The following is a 19,784-nucleotide window of genomic DNA, read 5'->3' as shown; positions in this document are numbered from 1 at the left end:
CCTCTCCACCAGTCTTTCACATTGCCGTTGGGTGACTTTATGCTACTCCTGGCGCAAGAATTCAAGCAGCTCGGCTTCTTTTCATGGCTTGTGACCATCCATCTTCCTCTTGATCACATTTCAGAGGTTTTTGATAGGATTCAGGTCTCGAAATTGGGCTGGCCATGACAGGGTCCTGATCTGGTGGTACTCCATCCACACCTTTACTGGCCTGGCTGTGTGGCATGGAGCATTGCCCTGCTGGAAAAAACATTTCTCAGAGTTGGGGAACATTGTCAGAGCTAAAGGAAGCAAGTTTTTCTTCCGGGACAACGTTGTACTTTGCCTGGCTGAGGTTTGTAAAAGACCATAAGGATTGAAAAAAGCGGACTGGAGGGTCTTCTAGTTCGTCTTCTCTGATGAGTCCAATTTTCAGCTTTGCCCAACACATGGTCGTCTGATGGTTAGACGGAGACCTGGAGAGGCCTACAAGCCAGAGAGTCTTGCACCTACTGTGAAATCGGACTCATCAGAGAAGACGAACTTAGAAGAACCTCCAGTCCGCTTTTTCAATCCTTATGGTCTTTTACAAACCTCAGCCAGGCAAAGTACAACGTTGTCCCGGAAGAAAAACTTGCTTCCTTTTGCTCTGACAATGTTCCCCAACTCTGAGAAGTGTTTTTTCCAGCAGGGCAATGCTCCATGCCACACAGCCAGGCCAGTAAAGGTGTGGATGGAGTACCACCAGATCAGGACCCTGTCATGGCCAGCCCAATTTCGAGACCTGAATCCCATCAAAAACCTCTGAAATGTGATCAAGAGGAAGATGGATGGTCACAAGCCATGAAAAGAAGCCGAGCTGCTTGAATTCTTGCGCCAGGAGTAGCATAAAGTCACCCAACGGCAATGTGAAAGACTGGTGGAGAGCATGCCAAGACACATGAAAGTTGTGATTTTAAATCAAGGTTATTCCACCAAATATTGATTTCTGAACTCTTCCTAAGTGTAAGCATTAGTATTGTGTAGTTTAAAAATGAATATGAGCTTGTTTTCTTTGCATTATTCGAGATCTGAAGACACTGCATCAATTTTGCTATTTTGGCCAATTGTCATTTTTCTGCAAATAAATGATCTAAATGACAATATTTTTATTTGAAATTTGGTAGGAATGTTGCCAGTAGGTTATAGAATAAAACTAAAATGTACATTTTACTTTAACACATACCAATAAATAGTAAAACCAGAGGAACTGATAATTTTGAAGTGGTCTCTTAATTTTTTCCGCGGCTGTATATTTATATATATATATATATATATATATATATATATGTGTGTGTGTGTGTGTATGCTCTTCCGTTCATACCCACACGGACAAATGCACACACACACACACATTTAACCTACTGGTGGATGTATACTGTATGCCTATGATACAAGTATTATGTTTTAACGCAGCATCTCTCAATTCATAAGTGTGATGTGTTTATGTGCCAACACATGTACATGCATGTATACCTCTTTACCCACACAGAAACAACTACCCAAGGTTAGACACAGTTTTCTGTCTTTTTCAGATATTCTTCATGCAAGTCCCCAGGGTCAGACACTGATGAAAGGAGGCCATTTAACTCAGGCATGGCCCGTGTTTGAGCTTAAAAAACCCTGATGTGACCCCACAATAACACAGGCTTACTGTTCAATTCCTCACTAGTTTCTGTGTATTCATGTGTGGCCTTCAAAACGGCAAAACCTGACTAGAGCGCATTATAGCAATTTCCCTCTTTGCTTCGCCAGTTTCACTAAGCTCTGCAGCATGTTTTAGGGTGAGTTGTTATAGTGTTTCTGTTTGACTGTTGAAATAATGAATGGATATTTGTATATTGCTGTCTAAACAAAAGGCTATGCTGATGTGAAAAACGTGAGAGGTTCATCCTTTAAAAGGTTAATTCCAAAAAAAAAACATTTTTCTAAGAAGGTTTTTGCAAACATCATAAACATCTAAGCACCTGACTTTAAACCTGCCTGAGTAATCCAACATGCATAGCAGGGTATATGCACGAATGATGAAACTTCAAGAGTTTCAGAGTTCACTGGGATTGACATGCTGACAAGCCACTCTGAAGGACTCTGAAGAGATGTTATTAGTGAAAAGCTATGATACACTGTATGACCAAAGCAACTATGAAATAAAAAAAAAAATTGAATTCTACAAGCAACAGTCCATCCATCCTTTGCTATGCGCGTGCCCCACGTTTTGGCACACGCTCCAGTGCGTTTTAAGTGCAGTGCCGCCACGCGACACCGAGAGACCCGCCCCCTTGGCTTCCTCCGCTAGACGTGTACGCGACTCGCAGCCCGCGCGCACCAAATTCATTCACCCGAAGGTCTCGCGCGTGTGTCACGAACGCGCTTTACTACAGAGCGAGAGAGAGGAAGAGCTAGTCCATTCTTTCTTTAGGAAAGCACGGCAACCACAGGAGCGATACAAGGAGGAACAATAATATATGTTGCAGTTCGAAATTACATGATCTCAAATGTATAAAATGTTTTGAACAACAGCAGGTAGATGTTCTGCTGTTAGCCTAAGCTACTTCCCACACCTTTGAAAAAAAATATGCCCCCTCCCACAAATACTGTAATCTAACCATGTCTTACCTTCCCCGAGATTTAATTACAAATAGCCTACTGGATGCAGTCGTCGACATTTCCTACTTAAGAGTGTCAGCTTCATATTCCATAAAGACAGATCACCGTGCCTTCTCTGAACATGTACTGATTCTTATCTTTAAAATGCTCGACGAAGAAAACTGCTGGTGGTGCACAGAAATAAGGTTTTAAGGCAAAACTAACCGCTTACAAGCCGCTACCCCCATGACACACCGGGTGCACTCCTTACCCGTCCTTCTTAGCCTGGTAATTGTACACTAAAAACATCACTTCGAAGCACGATTCACTTCCCTTTGCAAAATTACTGCCAGCAAGCTCAGTGAACATTTCGCTTAAGCTAGCCTATAGTCGCGCACCTTACAAATAAATCATATATTTGGTTTCAAACCACAGCTTTAGAGACAGTACGTATATAAGGAGACATCTTCATGTTGAGCTAATACTGTTCTTCGCAGACTATTCCGCTAATACAAATTAAGCAGTGGAACAGCGAAAAATAATCCTGCCTCAGTTGATTAACCACAGTGGTCCCTGTATCAAAAACAATTCCTTGGCTGTTTCCAGGAAAGCTTCTTTCCTTTTTGGTGTGGGCTGCTATTTAACACTACTTAAAGGTCTCTTGTTGTTTTATAACCATGGGGAAAAGGGGGCTTGCTGAAGGCAACCCATTCTTGAGGAATCACGGAGCTTTTCAAAACGGGAAAAACCCTACATCCACAAGCTAACTAAACGTTTTCCTTTTGAAAATGCCGTAAATGATCATACTTACAATTTTTGCATTAAAATGATCTGGAGGGCGGTAGCCGTTTCGTTTTCTGAAGCACATCCGTTTCTTTTTATCTTGTTTTATGTATATAAATACAGTATCTTTTTTTCTTCCAATGTTCCAGCTTCAGAATCGACACCCTTACAGAGGCAGGAGGAGGACATAGTGCGCATGCGTTAACTTAGACAGTTCTACTCAGGCGGTTCAGGACTTCCTCGTTAATTGTAATTTCTGATGGAACTCCGTGTGTGAAGAAAGTAACACACTAGAAACTGACACGTCCCAGTTTGCAACAAATTACTTGGTTCGTGTATTCACCGAGAGTTAGTTGGGAAATATTGCTACAAACTTGAAAATGACCCAATGGAGTCTACTTAATATTATAACTCATTACAGATGTGTTTAACTCTTATCCATTTTTAATATAATTCATTTAACAACTTCATCAACTTTTCACAAGATACATTTTTAATACCGACTATTGGAAAGAGTTTGTATCAGAACTATGAAATATGATAGCCTAGTTTGAACAGAAAGTGAATAATCCAAATAATACAAAATTATTAAAATATTTAGAGGCAACCACAGAAGGTGGTTCCAGATCAGTTGGTAATATTAGTTTTCATCTGTTGATACCTGATGCATATAAGTTACCATTTCAGTATGAAGTGGTATGGAGACAGTAGCCTATGCAAATTTGCCAGGTATCCGGTGGCCCTGCCAACCAGCAAGGGGCGCCAAACACCAACAATAACGGCGAAACGATGGCATGATTGGCAGGTCAAGGTGAAAAGTTTCACGTATGCTGATTGAAGGATTGAAAACAAAATCGTAGGCCACTGCAGTGCTTCTGGCGACAAAAAGACGTTCTATTCGATTCATAAACATCAGAAGCTGATTGTATTTTATATGTAACAGTAACATAATGTTTATATTAACCACAATTTCTTTGTACAATTTCATGTAAGGTCACAAATTATGCATTGATCCTTTAACCACAACCTGTTTAAATTCAGAACCTTTTTTGTGTACTAAGCAGTTCAATGGCTTGATTTAGTTTTGGTGAGGCAATATTCATGCTGGAAAGCAAACAATATGCTAAGGTTTCACAGTTTTCTGTGTATAACCTTTTTTTTTCTGTCTTTGTTTTTACCATTAAGTCTGGCTTTCTTACCACTTGGTGTCAGCAAGGCACTCCTAAAGACTGGAGATGATGAAAGAGAATCCCCCATTTACTCAAACCTCAAACTACTCAGTAATGAACTCAGGAAAAAATCTGCAGACAATAGTCGAACTTCTGGCGTGGAGTTTGTTCTAGAATGGGCCTGTAAGAGGATTTTTTTTCTTTTTTTTGGTTTCTGAAGGGGTATGTGGCTTTTCTTTTCCTGTAAAGTCACTAAGTGAAAGAATTGATCTTTATTTAGATGTGCATGGTGAGTCAAATAGTGTCTGACTCTGCCCAGAAATAGGTAGAAACTGAAGTATAACTTAGTACTGGTAGCAAAGATGACCCAAATGATTGCTGGCATAATTTGCACCTCTCCAGGAGAGCATGAATGCTTGCGAGAAATAAACATCCAAAGAGCTTCATATATGAGGTACATCACCATATAGATTTGCATGAAAGGTACATCCTTTACAGATGCTTTGGGTAGAACTGCAGCCATTCATTTAAAGCTGTTTCACTTTATCACAGCAGTCAGTGTGTTCTCTAAATGAATCTTAACAGACGTGACACAATGTTAGTGCACTCTATGCGGAGCTGAAGCAAAAAAGAGAACAGTGGCTTTTGTTGTCATTTATGGAGATTTCAGAATGTGCTGTCAGCCCATCAACACTGGCAAGAATGCCTATGCTGAGGTCCAGTTTGTAAAATTAATCTTTTATTCCCCCCTCCAAACAGAAACCCACAATCTAGAGAAATGATTAAGGGCAGACCTTACCAGGGTATGGCTCTGATGTGAATGTTACAACCCTACTGATCTGGCCTGGCGCTCCGCCCCTCTGTGCTACGTCTGTTGCCAGCAACCTGTCAGGGTGCTAAGTGCCTATAAGATAATGGGCCGGACAATAAAATGCTGGGGATGGCCACGGACGGCCTCTCTTGCTTTTGCTTTTCGTTCAGGTGCGGCACCGATGTAATTGGGGCTTTTGTGTTAGGGCCTGCTGACAGCTAACCTATTAACTCTTACCGCAAAGGAGACATAAGCTAGAACTACTGTAATTTGCAAACAACCTTTACGTACTGTTTTGCAGATTGCAGCTGTTTGCATGCTACGGAATTTCTCCAAGCTTCATGCATTCATCTGTTAAGCAGAGAAGTAACAGTGATTTGTCATCCGTGTCTTGAAGCCCCAGATTCAAACAACATGATTCACACTTCTGGGTCTTGTCATGTGGCCACATTTCACAAGCTGGAAGGAAACAAGACCTTCATTTATGGTTAGCTGGGTCCGGAGTTTACTTAGTTGTTCCCGCTGATAAATGCTTGCTAAAGGTGGAGAAATGCTGGCAAATGTTACACTTTGTTCTGGCTTATGTAGAAGTGTTCAAATGTAAGCATGAAGCCCCCTGAAGAAGTGTTCAAATGTAAGCATGAAGCCCCCTGAAGGAGACTTTTATTTACAGCTCTCTGTGATTCCTTTCATGAGCTCATAGAAAAAAGTTCACACAGGCCTGCACGCATCAGTGAGGACACACATTCCCAGTGCCATGACAAGACCATTTATTTTATTCATAAACTAGCAAAACCTGAACATTCATGTCACAATGTCAAGAGGTGGCATGAGGTAGTAACACTATGTTGTCTTGTCTTTAGCAAGACTGTCTACTCATATTTATAACATGTTTTCTCTACTCTCAGTTATACACTTTCTTAGCTCAGCATGTGTTTCTTTTCATTGAGTCAGAAGGTAAAAAAAAAAAACGTTATAATAAATTTTTTTCCATTTCCAGCTTCTCATCAGAATCCTGTAGTGAGGTGACTGGGGAAACACATAATGTTACATTTGAAGGATTCCGCAGGTGTTTCCCAATCAAGATAAAGTCAGTCCCCTCTCATCGTCCAAGATCTCCTCGACCCGTTGCCTCTGCCAAATATGTAGACGGTCACAGTGGTTGTAAATGGTGGTGGGGTTCGAGATCAACAAGGCAGATGGGAAACAACAGAAGGAAAACAGTGAGAAAAAAATCAGGTGGAGGATTAAAACAAGCCCCAGGACTAGCTAGGACTAGCCTGACTCCATGCATGTGTACAGATAACTCTATTATCCACGAATTACGTTTGATATCTGTGAATGACAGCACTTGTTTTGGAGACATCGATCCGTGCTTTACATGTACCGTCCACAAAACAATTACGACAGTCTAGTTTTGTGCTCTATACAGTCGTATATATTTGCAACCATAATTGAAACTTTTTTTTAAATCGCTAGTTTCATAGCTCATACAGTCACGCATGTCTACAGATAACTTATCCGCGAATTCAATTTGATATCTGTGAATGACAGCACTTGTTTGAAGACATCGACCTGTGCTTTACATGTACCATCCTGTATTATCCAGGGACGCCAAGTGACGTACCCGAAACCGAGTGGCGTCTCATTTCATAGGGGAAAGTTTTCAGCCCTTGGCCCTTACACTTGCAAGTGCTAGGGTTAAGACAAAGACAAAGAAAAAGGGGCAAGGGGAAGAATCGAGATTGGGCCTGAGTGTTCCTTTAGCCTAGCCACACTCTGAAGGTTTCTGTTTGGCCAGTGCTGTAACCATATAATGGCTCCTAAATCTGAAATAGAACATCCTACTCCTGAAAATCATTCTGTATGTGCACAGTCTGATGGATTTTGAATATCCGGGAACTGTAGGTCAGCTGGTCATTTAGGTTAAACTTTCCCCGCCATCGAGGGAGGAAGACATACAGTGGCTTTCCAATCAATAATCCCTCCAGTAGCAGTACATTTGACAAACACTTAACTGTTTTTTTCTTAGGAGGAAACAATATAGAAATGACAGATTAGTCACTCTATAGTATAGATATCAGTCACTTTAGTATAGATACTTGAAATACAGTTAGAGAATAATCTTAACTAGAAAATGCATTTCCTGAAGGAAATACCAGTGCATAAAATGCAAAAGTTAGGAAAGGAAGAAGAAAAGAAAGAAGAGTGAAAGAAGGAAAGAAGAAAGGAAAGAAGAGTGGAAGAAGGAAAGAAGAAAGGAAAGAAGAGTGAAGAAACGAGAGAAGAGAGGATAAAGGAAAGAAGAGTGAAAGAAGGAAAGAAAAAAAGAAAGAAGAGTGAAGAAAGGAAAGAAGAGTGGAAGAAGGAAAGAAGAGTGGAAGAAGGAAAGAAGAGTGAACAAGAGTGAAAGAGAAAAAGAGAGTGAAAATATTGAAAAAAGGAGATAAAAATGGAGTGAAGAAGAGAGATTGAGTGTGAGAGAAAGTAGACTGAGAGGGATAGAGAGAAAGATGGAGAGATGGAGAGAAAAAAAAGTAGAGAATGGAAGGTGTCTTAATGTTCCTAGTTACAGTTAAATTGAGAGGGATAACAATACAGGGCATTTCATGCACTGTAATAACAAAGATGGTTAAAGGATAGTTACACACTGGAAGAGAGAAGAGAACAAAGCTTTCTAAATGTAGGGGCTGCCTGTAGCAGCAAGAGTCTTACAAAAAGATATTGCCAAAATTAGTTTTGCTTTCAAAGGTGCATTAGACTACCTGCAGTTTGTCCAAGCTGTCATTAGTCTTCATTTTGCTCTCGTTGGCTGGCAGCAGCAACTCCACACGCAAAGCTCTCTGGGCAGTGGCCTGGCTTGAAATCATTAAGTTGATTTCCTGGGCCTGGAGAGATTTGCAAAAAGAGAGAGGGAATTTATTGGCACATCAGACTATTGGTATTTCTGTAAAGAGCTTGAGACACAAGGTGAATAGGCTTAATAGATTGCTTAAGATGATACAATGCTGAGGCGTTAAATATAAAGGTGGTCGTGTTGTCAAGTAAGTAGTATGAAACCCTGCCCTTAAGTTGTGATAGGTCAATCGCATTTGACGAATTCGACAGCGAGCTTCAGCAGCCTTCAGCTGTCCAAATAGTACGTCCTGGCGCGTCTTCTCGTCCTCATCAATCTGGGGCTGGCAGGTGTTGCCATCATGCAGACTCTTCTTTTTGATCTTCGCTGCGCAAACTCTCTGCGTTGCTAGCGTCATGCAGCGCTGAGCCTCTTTACATGGTTCCAAATAGGCCTGATACCTGGCTTGTTGTTGTGGGCACATCTTTTTTAGTTGCACTTCTGTGGAGCTTCTTTGATTTTTCCTGCGGTCAAAGTCTGTGTTTGAAGCCATTTGTGTTATTGTAAGTGTATCGATGATCAAAAGTGTAGCTCAATTCCTAGCCGATACTAAAGTAACGTTAATGTGGTGTTATGTCCTTGAACTCCGCAGATGTAACCTACTGCGTGTCAGCCTGAAAATCAAAAGGTTGGCTAACGTTACCATTTACTGTAGCATAATGTTTGCGAAGTAGTCGCGTATGAGTCTTTGGTGGTTTCCTAAAGTTTACAAAGTAGGATTGTGTAGGCTAGATAGTTCACATAGACTGCCTAACTGCTGAAGTGTTCTTCGGAGAAATTCTTATCCCTTTGCAGCGTGCTGGTTTGCTGGTTGCTATGGCGACTGAAGCTATGACCATAACTCCGCCTACCCTTTATGTCCTGCGAAGAATCAAAGTACAAATGAAAGGCCACGATGTAGCATTTACTAGGAAAACCCTGGCAGTGTATGGAAGTTTATTAGACTCTTTATTCAAATGGCAATGCATTTGTCAAATGGCAATTCAATGCGCAAAGTGACAATGCAATCCGCAATTCAAATGGCAAACCAGTTGTCAAATGGCAATTCAATGTGCAAATGACAATGCAATCCGCAATTCAGTTTGTATTATTTTGAATAAAAATTTGAATGAACGCTTATTGCATTGTATTTCATATTGAAACGGTTTTTTCGACTCTTTATTCAAATGGCAATGCATTTTTCAATTGGCAATTCAATGCGCAAAGTGACAATGCAATCCGTAATTCAAATGGCAAACCAGTTGTCAAATGGCAATTCAATGTGCAAATGACAATGCAATCCGCAATTCAGTTTGTATTATTTTGAATAACAATTTGAATGAGCGCTTATTGCATTGCATTTCATATTGACACGGTCTTTTCGACTCTTTATTCAAATGGCAAAGTGGCAATGCAATCCGCAACATATCAATATCCACGTGATGTCAGTCACGTGATATGTTAGTGTGAACCTCAACATGGGGTCCATGCAGAGGCGGATCTTCCATTAGGCAAACCTAGGCAAGTGCCTAGGGCCCCAACCAAATCTGTCTTTATTAGGGGCCCCCAAATCTGACCCCCCAAGCCATTACTTATGTAAAGTAAAAAAAAAGAAACACATTTCTAGTAGAAAAAAATAACAAAAATTTCAACATAACGCCGAACTAATGCCTAAATAATAATTTTCCAGCACACATGCTCCCCTCCATTGTGCATTGGACTAGTCCAGAATATGATCGCGTAGTTACGCACGCAGCGCGAAATAACGTTACTTCAAACCAAAGCAGAGGGATCCCTAGAAAGGTTGCCCCTGTTGCAAAGCAATAAACCTCCAGAACAATAGGTAATTTGCTTGGCAGATAGAAAACAGTTTCCCTAACAGAAAGTCTGAAGCTTGAAGTTATTTTCAAACCTTTACTTGGGTAGCACTGTAAAACTGAGCAGACATGCAGAATACATTTTAGTAATCTCATCTCGTAACATTCGTTTCACATAGCATTGCGTGTTTAAACTGTGATATAAAATACGTTAGCTTAATACTAACGTATAGGGGAAATTACAGAGACTGCGCTAGGTATTAGCATCAATTAATTCACGTTAATGTTTTTGTATATGAGCCTGACATTTGCTCGGCAGATAGATAACAGGTTCTGTAACAGATACACTGCCGAAATTGACGGCACGAACGACTGGAAAAATGTATCAGCCTTCCTAAAAGAACACGAGAAGTCTGCTGATCACCTCGCAAATATGGCTGTTTAGCGAACGCTTCAGCAACGGCTCCAAACAGGTAAAGCCATAGATCATGTAAATCAAGAGCTCTTTGTGAACGAAGTAAACAAATGGAGAGAGATCTTGAAAACGTCTGATCGCCATTATTATACACTTGGCCGAGCGCAACTTAGCTTGTCACTCACTCACTCACACTGAACCACTGCTTTGCCTGTCTCTCACTCACACACACAGCCACTGTTATTCCTGTCCACACACAAAATCTTTTCATTGGTCCTGTTTAAATGTAGATGGTGGTTTTCATAGACTCATATCCATTTTGTATTTTAGTTCTGTTAAGTGCAAGATCATTTTGTATCTCTGGCAGAGAATGGAAATTCTAATCTTTCTCTCTCTCTCTCTCTCTCTCTCTCTCTCGTTTGATCTGAGTAATAAACATGTAATTTTGGCAAAGGCTGGAGAAATCTGAAACTGATTTTACTGTGGAGAGTTGAGTGGCAGTGCACTATGGGTTTATTGCGATTCTAAGAGTATTGGGATGGTTATTTGTTTTGTGTACGTGTTTCAAAAATGAGGGCCCCATGTCTATATTTTGCCTAGGGCCCCAAAATGGCTAGATCCGCCCCTGGGTCCATGTATTAAATGTCAGAAGAATCAGAATCAGCTTTTTTGGGCCAAGTAATCATCTTTTAATCAAAAATGAACATACAATTTTCTGTCACTGACATGGAAGTAATTGAGGAGGACACAAGAGACCAGCTAATGGGTGGTTCATTTTTCAAACACAGAGCCGAGAGAATTGGGGCTTCGATCGCTAAACAGGACAGTTCTTCAAAACCTGCCCAGCCTTCACAGTCCCTTATCAGAAATATGTGTAACCCAAAGCTTTTCAACTTCACCTCACCTGCCACTGAACATGGATGCACACATGAAAAACATGCAGTTAATGAATTCTTACATGCTACTCCGGATTTCGTTTGTAGTTGTGACTGCTGTGGTCAAGGTTGCGGGGAAGTTAAGTGTCACTGTGCTTACACGTATTCCTCAAAATATACAGCATAACACAAAACAATACAACAGTGCAAAACAATATAATACAACAGTTCAAAACAATAAGTTGTTCTTTAGAAAAATGTATCGTAGAGGAACTGCCGAAGACCGAATGTAGAAGATAGCTGCTAATCCTGGCTCTCGGGAGTCTGTTAAAACTGGAAATATTTGTATGTGAATTAAGGTGTTTACACAACTTTTATAAGTCTACATCGACTCGGTTTGTTGTTAATATACTATACGAACACTGTCAGGGCAAACAGAATATTGTAGGTCTTTAATTAAGCTCTCGACCGTTATGGTTAGCTTGCTGCCTAAACTTTAATTGGAGATCAATGTAGAAGATAGCTGCTAAAATGCTATAAGCGCTGCCTGCACTGCAGCCGAGCTTGCTACTTGACACTCGCTACACGACAGCCAAACATGTTTTTTTTCTGACCACGACCCCTAGGTGAAATACCGCCTGCCGATAATTCGTCCCAATGGAAACGTGGAGTTAGACTTGAAGAGAAGAGAAGAGAAAATAAGAGCTTCTTGAGAATAGCGGTATAAAACACTGCAAAACAGTGCCGTACATGGACCCCAACATGGCCGGCAAAGGTTGTTGTCATGGATATTGGTCACGTGACTAAATACGCCTAATAGGGGTAGGGACCCGCCTTGATGGGGCGACTGACAGATTGCATTTTCATTTGAATTTTGCAACAAAAAGAGCGTGATGACAAGTAAATGCTAATGCAATATAGTGGGGGCGCTGTTCAGCTACTACATTAAATTTCCATTTGAATAAAGAGTCGAAAAGACCATGTCAATATGAAATGTAATGCAATAAGCGCTCATTCAAATTGTTATTCAAAATAATACAAACTGGATTGCGGATTGCATTGTCATTTGCACATTGAATTGCCATTTGACAACTGCTTTTCCATTTGAATTGCGGATTGCATTGTCACTTTGCGCATTGAATTGCCAATTGAAAAATGCATTTTCATTTGAATAAAGAGTCGAAAAAACCGTGTCAATATGAAATGCAATGCAATAAGCGTTCATTCAAATATTTATTCAAAATAATACAAACTGAATTGCGGATTGCATTGTCATTTGCACATTGAATTGCCATTTGACAACTGGTTTGCCATTTGAATTGCGGATTGCATTGTCACTTTGCACATTGAATTGCCATTTGACAAATGCATTGCCATTTGAATAAAGAGTCTAATAAACTTCCATAGGCAGTGTAGCCTGACTCAGAAACACCACTGACACAAAAGAGGTTCCAAGAAACAAATATACCTGAGGCTAACAGATCAAGTCAAGTAATCAAGAAACTACTGTTCACAGATCACAAGAGCAGAAAGGAGATTCGTAACGCATTCCTCATCCTGTCGATTCAACAAGTGGTGCTTTAATAATAATAATAATAATAATAATAAAGCTTCATTTGTATAGCACCTTTCATACAACAAATGCAGCTCAAAGTGCTTTACATAGAGACAGAATCAGGAGCATTCACAAAATAAAAGAATCCAACACAAGCAGTAACATTTCACACATTTCAAATATGTAAAGATTTAAAACATCTAAAACAGGGGCACATCACACAATAAAAGATATAAAAGAGAAAAATAATAAAAGAGAGAAAAAAAAAGATATAAGAGATATAAAATAAATACAAAATAAATATGGATTTAAAAGATAAACACAATCAGGTCTTGCTAAATGCTCTCATATATAAAAATGTTTTCAGGTGTTTTTTAAAGATAGCCTACCCACTGAGCTTGCCTGCTTCACGTACAAAGGGAGGGTGTTCCATAGGTTTGGTGCATAATGGGCAAAGGCAGCTTCTCCGCTTTGCTTGTGGAGTACTTTGGGTACAGCTAACATATTGGCATTTGTAGATCTAAGGTTCCTTTGTGTTTGATAGGGCTTTAAAAGCTCAGATGTATGAAGGTGCTATTCCATTTAGAGCCTTATAAGTAATCAACATGACCTTAAAATCAATTCTGTAGGAGGGAGCCAGTGCAGTTCAGCCAACACAGGGGTGATGTGCTCCCTCTTCTTGGTCTTTGTTAAAAGTCTAGCAGCAGAATTCTGTATGAGTTGTAATTTCTTGATATGTTTTTTTGGAAGACCAGTAAATAAAGCGTTGCAGTAGTCTAACCTACTGGTGATTAAAGCATGGATTCATTTGTCTGCATCTTGTCGCATTAAAAAGGGGCGTATTTTGGCAATATTTCTCAGGTGAAAAAAAGCTGTCTGGGTAACTTTACTAAAATGGGGCTCAAAGCTTAGCTCTGAATCTAAGATGACACCTAGGCTGGTTGCTTTTGGTTTGACTTGATGTGCCAAGTTCCCAAGATGACAGAGAACGATACCTCCACTGGTATTGCAGGCTGTCAGTGCTGACACAAGCGATTTAGGGTCTCTATGTTTCTCTTCTTAAATAAAACCATACTTTGAGATATAATGCCAAATCTTTCATCATCAACCTCCAAGATAGCATCCAGAATGATCTCAATGACAACTCGTCTGGTATGACCAGACTCATCCAGTGTAATCCTATACTGAAAACTGACTGGAATCAATGGGGGTGGACAGAACCAGGTTATAGGTGACAACTTCTCATTTGAATAGGGGATTTGTGTAATTAAACCTAAGGGAATTTAAACATACCTAGGGAATGTGATGTTAGAGAGAGTATGCAACAAGTTGCCACTTTGGAGCATGTTTTTATAAGCAACCACTGTTATCATATTCAGATAAATGTTCACGATACATGCTCATGTGAAGGACAGATAAACACACCTGCCATTCCTGGGTTATGCACTATGCGTAAATGCGAAAAAAAAATTATTTCTTCTGTCACTGTCATCTTATTCTCAAAGAAAGAATGTTTAAAAATATTTTGCAAATAACAATGAATGTCTTCAGCAATTGTAGTGCAATTGTTCATAGTGCAAACAAACATTTAACTCCTCATCCACCAGCTGCATACAAATTTAACTTTTGTACTTGGTGCCATCTATTGGTAATACAATGTCACTACATTTTTTGATAGGTGACGTTGACAGAATCATTGTGATCTATAAATCTAACAAATGTCTGGAAATATTTGTGATTTAAAGGTCTTTTAAAGTGAATCACTGGCTAGCCTTTTAAACCAGGGTTTTGACTAGACCATGGCATACCATATCTTGGGTGGGATAAGAAAGTCTTATTTCTATTGAGGAAACCAATCCTCTGTGTACAGAATATAGAGAGTTTGAGCTTTGAACCACTTGGTGACACTTAGTGAATAGAAAACCATTTCAGGGTTATTTTTTTCCAAGACACCATATGTTATGCTGCTCGCCCTGAGACGCGATAAAAAGGTGACTGTGCCTTTACTGAAAGAAAGATATAGGTTTGCATTTTACTTTATGTTATATATTTATATTTTTTATACTTAATTTCTGAGGTTTTTTTATGTTTTTTGTTTATTTATTAATTGAATTGTGAGAGTATGTGGAATGTCTCCACGACTACAGATATCAAAAGAATACCAGACATACAGTAGGTATGTTAAAAAATAGAATGAACATCGCCTTCTCATGAATGTTTTACTGGTAACCTTGGAAAACTGGTGCAGTTGCATGTTCTCAGTATCTTACCGGCTGTGAGTCTCCAAACCAATAACATTTTACAGAACTGTGTTTCATAACTATGCCATAATGTTGTCACGGCAAATGTCATATGATGTTATAATAGTTCTAACAAGTCACCAGTAATGTAACAATGTTATGTCACCATAACATGACTGTATGATGCTATGATAATGTAATCAGAATTCTTTTAATGGCCAAGTATATTCACACATACAGGAAATGATTAATAATAATAATGAAGTAACATTAAGGAATAAGACATGATGGCAAAATTCAGAGAGCCATCATACCAATTACCAGTAATGGTAACATGGCATTGTCAAATTATTGGACATCAGCTGCAGTGATGTGTGTGTGCCATCTGCCATAACAGGTTCATGACATACTGTATGTCAGACTCATGAAGCCAGGTTCAAGTAAAGTGAAGTTAAGAGTAAAACAGTAACAGTAAGAATACGGTAAGAACTGGTGATTCCAGTGGAATTATTCTGACATATCCTGTTTGGTGTATTTATCGGTCTCAGGATGAAGCCAATTACAATTACTCTCACATTGTTTGACAGGTTAAAAGTGGTTTAGTTTTTCCTTTTAGCAAAGGCTCTCTTGCGCTCAGCAGGTGCAGGGACACTTGGAGCTGGTAAGAGGCACTGTCACACATTTTGGAGTTTAAATATCCCATTCACACACAAACAAACACACATACGCAATTTGAGGAGCCCCTGCCTCCACATTTGACCTTTTTCACTCTATCTGGTTCGTCTCATTTTTGTGGCAGTACAATTTTCTCTCCTCTGACTCCCTTTCTCTCCCTGTAGTGCCCTCACTGCCACTGGTATATCATCATTCCCACTTTCTGCCTCTGGGCCCCTGATGATTGTTGCATCTTTTCTTGATGCGCATTCGTTGTGGCTGCTGTCTGCCTGTTTTGCATACCAGTGTATTCCTGCACATTCAAACTCCCTTGAACTTGCATTCTTTTCTCTCATTATTCTCATTCTTTTGCTCAGTATTATTGTGGCTCTCTCTGGGATGCCAAGCAGTTAATGAAGCATACTGCCCAGGTTTAATTGGTACACTGCAGGGTGCCCAGGGCAGCAGTCAATGACTTCTGTGCTGTCCATGTGTTTAACATCGATCTCCTGCAGGAGTACAAAGTTCAGTGTCTTAGTCAATACGAGATCCTGTAGCACAGCTGACATCACCATTTTGTCTTTCTGTTGTTTTGTTTGCCTATCATGTATGGCGTGTACCAACCCCAGCCATTCCCCTGAAATTTAGACAGTATGTGTGTGTGCGTGTGTGTGGGTATGTGTGTAGACAGCGGACATGTGTACTGTCATCTGTGACATACATGAGAGAATGCTTGTTGAGACTAACTGAATATACTGTACGTGACAACGGAAGGCCATACAGAAGAAAGAATCTTGAGTACATACATTAAGTGTGACTAACACAAAATATCGGTTGTGTAACAATTGAAATAGAAATGCAGTTTATTATAGCTATCAGCTGCACCATTAGAAGTAAAACTCTGCATTGGCTCTGCAGGAGCAAACCGGTGACATCTTCGATTGAGAAATTGAGCAGTCATCTTAACATAAGCAGACATGGGCCTCACTATTCCGAGATCCAGTTCTGGCCATTTCCAATTGGTTGGCACTGAATAGATTTTTTTATCAATACACATTTGATGACCAGGATATCTCTTTAACTGATGACGTTTGCAATTATTGTACACACCAAATAGCAATAACAATTTCACAATCAATTAATAAAATGCAAAACCGCAAGCATGCTTTCTATTCAAAGCACCATTCAAAATGTGAAACTCAATTATTCCATTTTCAATACATGACACAACTTGCGTTCTTGATGTACTGCTGTGGATTTTGTATCTAGAAGTTATGTATAGAAGTTTATTCATGAACTAAATGATTATGTACTATTTGTTCTGTGTTCTTTGCATGACACATTTTATTACAATGCTGGTGAAATGATGTAAAATGTCTGCTATTGTTATGACCCGCTGAGGCCCAATATTACCAATGCACTGAATATATTTCAGATGGCTATAATGACTCCTTTCAGCTAACCCTTCACGCACCCAGTCTGTGTTGTGCCATCCAACTGTCCATTAACCTTTCTATCATGTTAGGGTCACATTCAACCTTCAATGGATTGTATATGTCTCAGAACACCATGTTAATAGTTTATTTTTATGGTCTACAGTGTGAGTTATCTAACCCTTTTGTAATTTGTTGAGTCGTCATTGATGCCAAGTTCATTTGGTGAAGAGTTTTCAAAACTCTTTCCTGTATGCATTTTACTACATGTTCTCAGTTGGATCATTTTGACCCCATGTTCTCTGCTGTTATCTTAGAAATATTGCCTTTCTTTCTTTTAAGATTTGTAGTTCGGTCCAAAATCCTGTTTCATTTACATAAATATTTCCATTAAAATGAAATGAAATTATTTGTCACATACTGTACAGTATATATCAATTCCCAACAAAACATAGGCGAGGCATACACAGACACACAGGGCATCGCTTGGTCAGCTGTCAGCTTTGTACTTACAATTCTGGGTTTAAAATGTACAAAATTATTACAGTATTTGAACACAATAGAGGGAGGAGCCAGTTGAGTTTTTGTGAGTTGATTACCAATAATATTACAAAGTAATTTAATAATTAAATTAAAAGTAAAACAATAAAAGAAAACTACACTGCTACACAAATGATCAAAACTGGAGTATATGAGTGTAAACTAAATAAATAGAATAAGGATTCAAGTAATTCAAATCAAATTAGACTGCATGTCTGCATTATGAAACAGAAAAGACAAACATACAAACTAACAGCCTGTTCACACAAGCTATAATTTAGAATGTGTACCACTACCTTCCCATAGCGGGTCCTCTGCACCTGCAGGGGGGCAAATCTGTAACAGACAACCTGTCTGCCTGAATGACAAAGCTTTGCATGCACATGGATCAGTATCATGGATGGGGGTCACATCAATGCTCAACGATCAATCTATGAGGGTCTCATAACATTCTAGCAGTAGGCAGGTTAATTCCAAGACAGTACAACTGCTCTGAATGCTTTCATTATTCCTTTTGAAGCACCTGTTGGTGAAAGGCAAATTATGGAGATTTTGATTGGCGTTGTGTACAGGTTCAGCCTTGAGAATCGCAGTCTGGATGCTAATGAGCATCAGCAAGAGAGCAGAAAGGGGAATTGATCCATGGTTTTTCAGGAATCCCAACTAAGTCTTTCATCAGACACAGAGACACATACTGGTGGGATAAAGGTGTTCTGAGGTGTTCAAAATAGTGGTGGTCTTAGTAGCTATACCTGGAGACCTGGAAATGATCAGAAAAGAGAAAACCACAGTATTATTAGCACACAGGCCTGAGTCAATACACTGTGAGAGGATCTTGTCATCATTCAAATAACACAGCAACTGAGATCATTGCTTATATTACATTTTCTGATCTATGAAAGACCTTGTGCAATGATCTGTTTCCAAAGTTAGGATCAACATTTGATACTTATTTACGTAAGATTGCAATCCATAAAGTCAAATGCCTCATGCCGGGTATGGATTACACGGCTTCATTTTTCTTTATTTGTATCAGTGCTTCATCAAAGGAAAGCTGTACATGAAGGGCATAAGTATGAGCCAAGACACTGAGTTGACTGTGTGGCATGTAGATGCATTCCCTTAAGTCTTCTATGACCCTGATACTAAGTTCCTACGATTACAGACGCCCTAGAGTCTGCTCTCAACAAGGCAGGGTACTTGTCATGAGAACACCCTCCTCCAATGCTCAAATGTTTCAAAGGTGAAACTGACAAGTGTGGGCAGGCTTGAACCAAAACAGCACAATAATACAACATTATTCACACTGAAGCATCTTTCTGCAGGCCTTTTGTCTGACAGAGAGAGGGTGATAGTAAGAGAGGAAGAGAGAGGAAGAGAGAGGGTGATAGTAAGAGAGGAAGAGAGAGAGAGAAAGAGAGAGAGAGAGAGAGAGAGAGAGAGAGAACAGAGCTGGGGGGAACAGACAAACTCAAGACCCTTTGTTAACTGCCTCTTGAACTGCTCATTGTGTTAGTCACCTGGTTCCTGACCTTCCATTATAGACTGAAAGAAAATGGACAGGATAGAAATAACTGCCAAGATGCTAGCTGCCATTAGCTGTTGCATGTTTCTTCAAGCATGTCAGAATGTGTGATTTGTCGCCTCTTTAACACCAGGACTGGTGGAGCTGTTTGCTTCCTTGAATAGCTGAAGGGGACACTGATGCAGCAACAGGAAGCACTTTAGCTATAAAGACACACAGACATAATTGGTGACTAAAAGGAAATGGTGTTGACAAATAGGACAAGCAAAGCAAACTTCCCGAAAAACAGAATCCAGTCAGCTGCATAACAACATGCACAAGAAAGAATCTCTTCAGTTCATTTACCATAGCTAAATGGAGTTAAAACTGTTATCATAATACGTATTTGAAATAAACCAGTTGTTAACAAGGATATAAAAGAGGCAAATTAAGGTTCACAGGGAGCAGTAAGTAGAACAGGATTACAGAAAGCATCCATACAAACCAAA

General features: G+C 39.6%; 1 protein-coding gene across 1 annotated transcript in view; it reads right to left on the bottom strand.

Moving 5' to 3' along the window:
• Positions 1 to 3,472, bottom strand: part of rgs19 (regulator of G protein signaling 19) — a gene marked incomplete at both ends in the record, with an annotated part of 34,527 nt that extends 31,055 nt beyond the window's left edge. The window contains one exon of the mRNA XM_080853896.1: positions 3,416 to 3,472. Within this exon, the coding sequence (XP_080710022.1) occupies positions 3,416 to 3,472 (57 nt within the window). The remainder of the gene's footprint in view (positions 1 to 3,415) is intronic.
• Positions 3,473 to 19,784: the final 16,312 nt, after the last annotated feature.

Source organism: Sprattus sprattus (genome assembly GCF_963457725.1).
Source record: "Sprattus sprattus genome assembly, chromosome: 16".
Taxonomy (NCBI): domain Eukaryota; kingdom Metazoa; phylum Chordata; class Actinopteri; order Clupeiformes; family Clupeidae; genus Sprattus; species Sprattus sprattus.
Note: the sequence above shows the minus strand (reverse complement) of the source record. Positions and strands in the feature narration are given on the sequence as shown.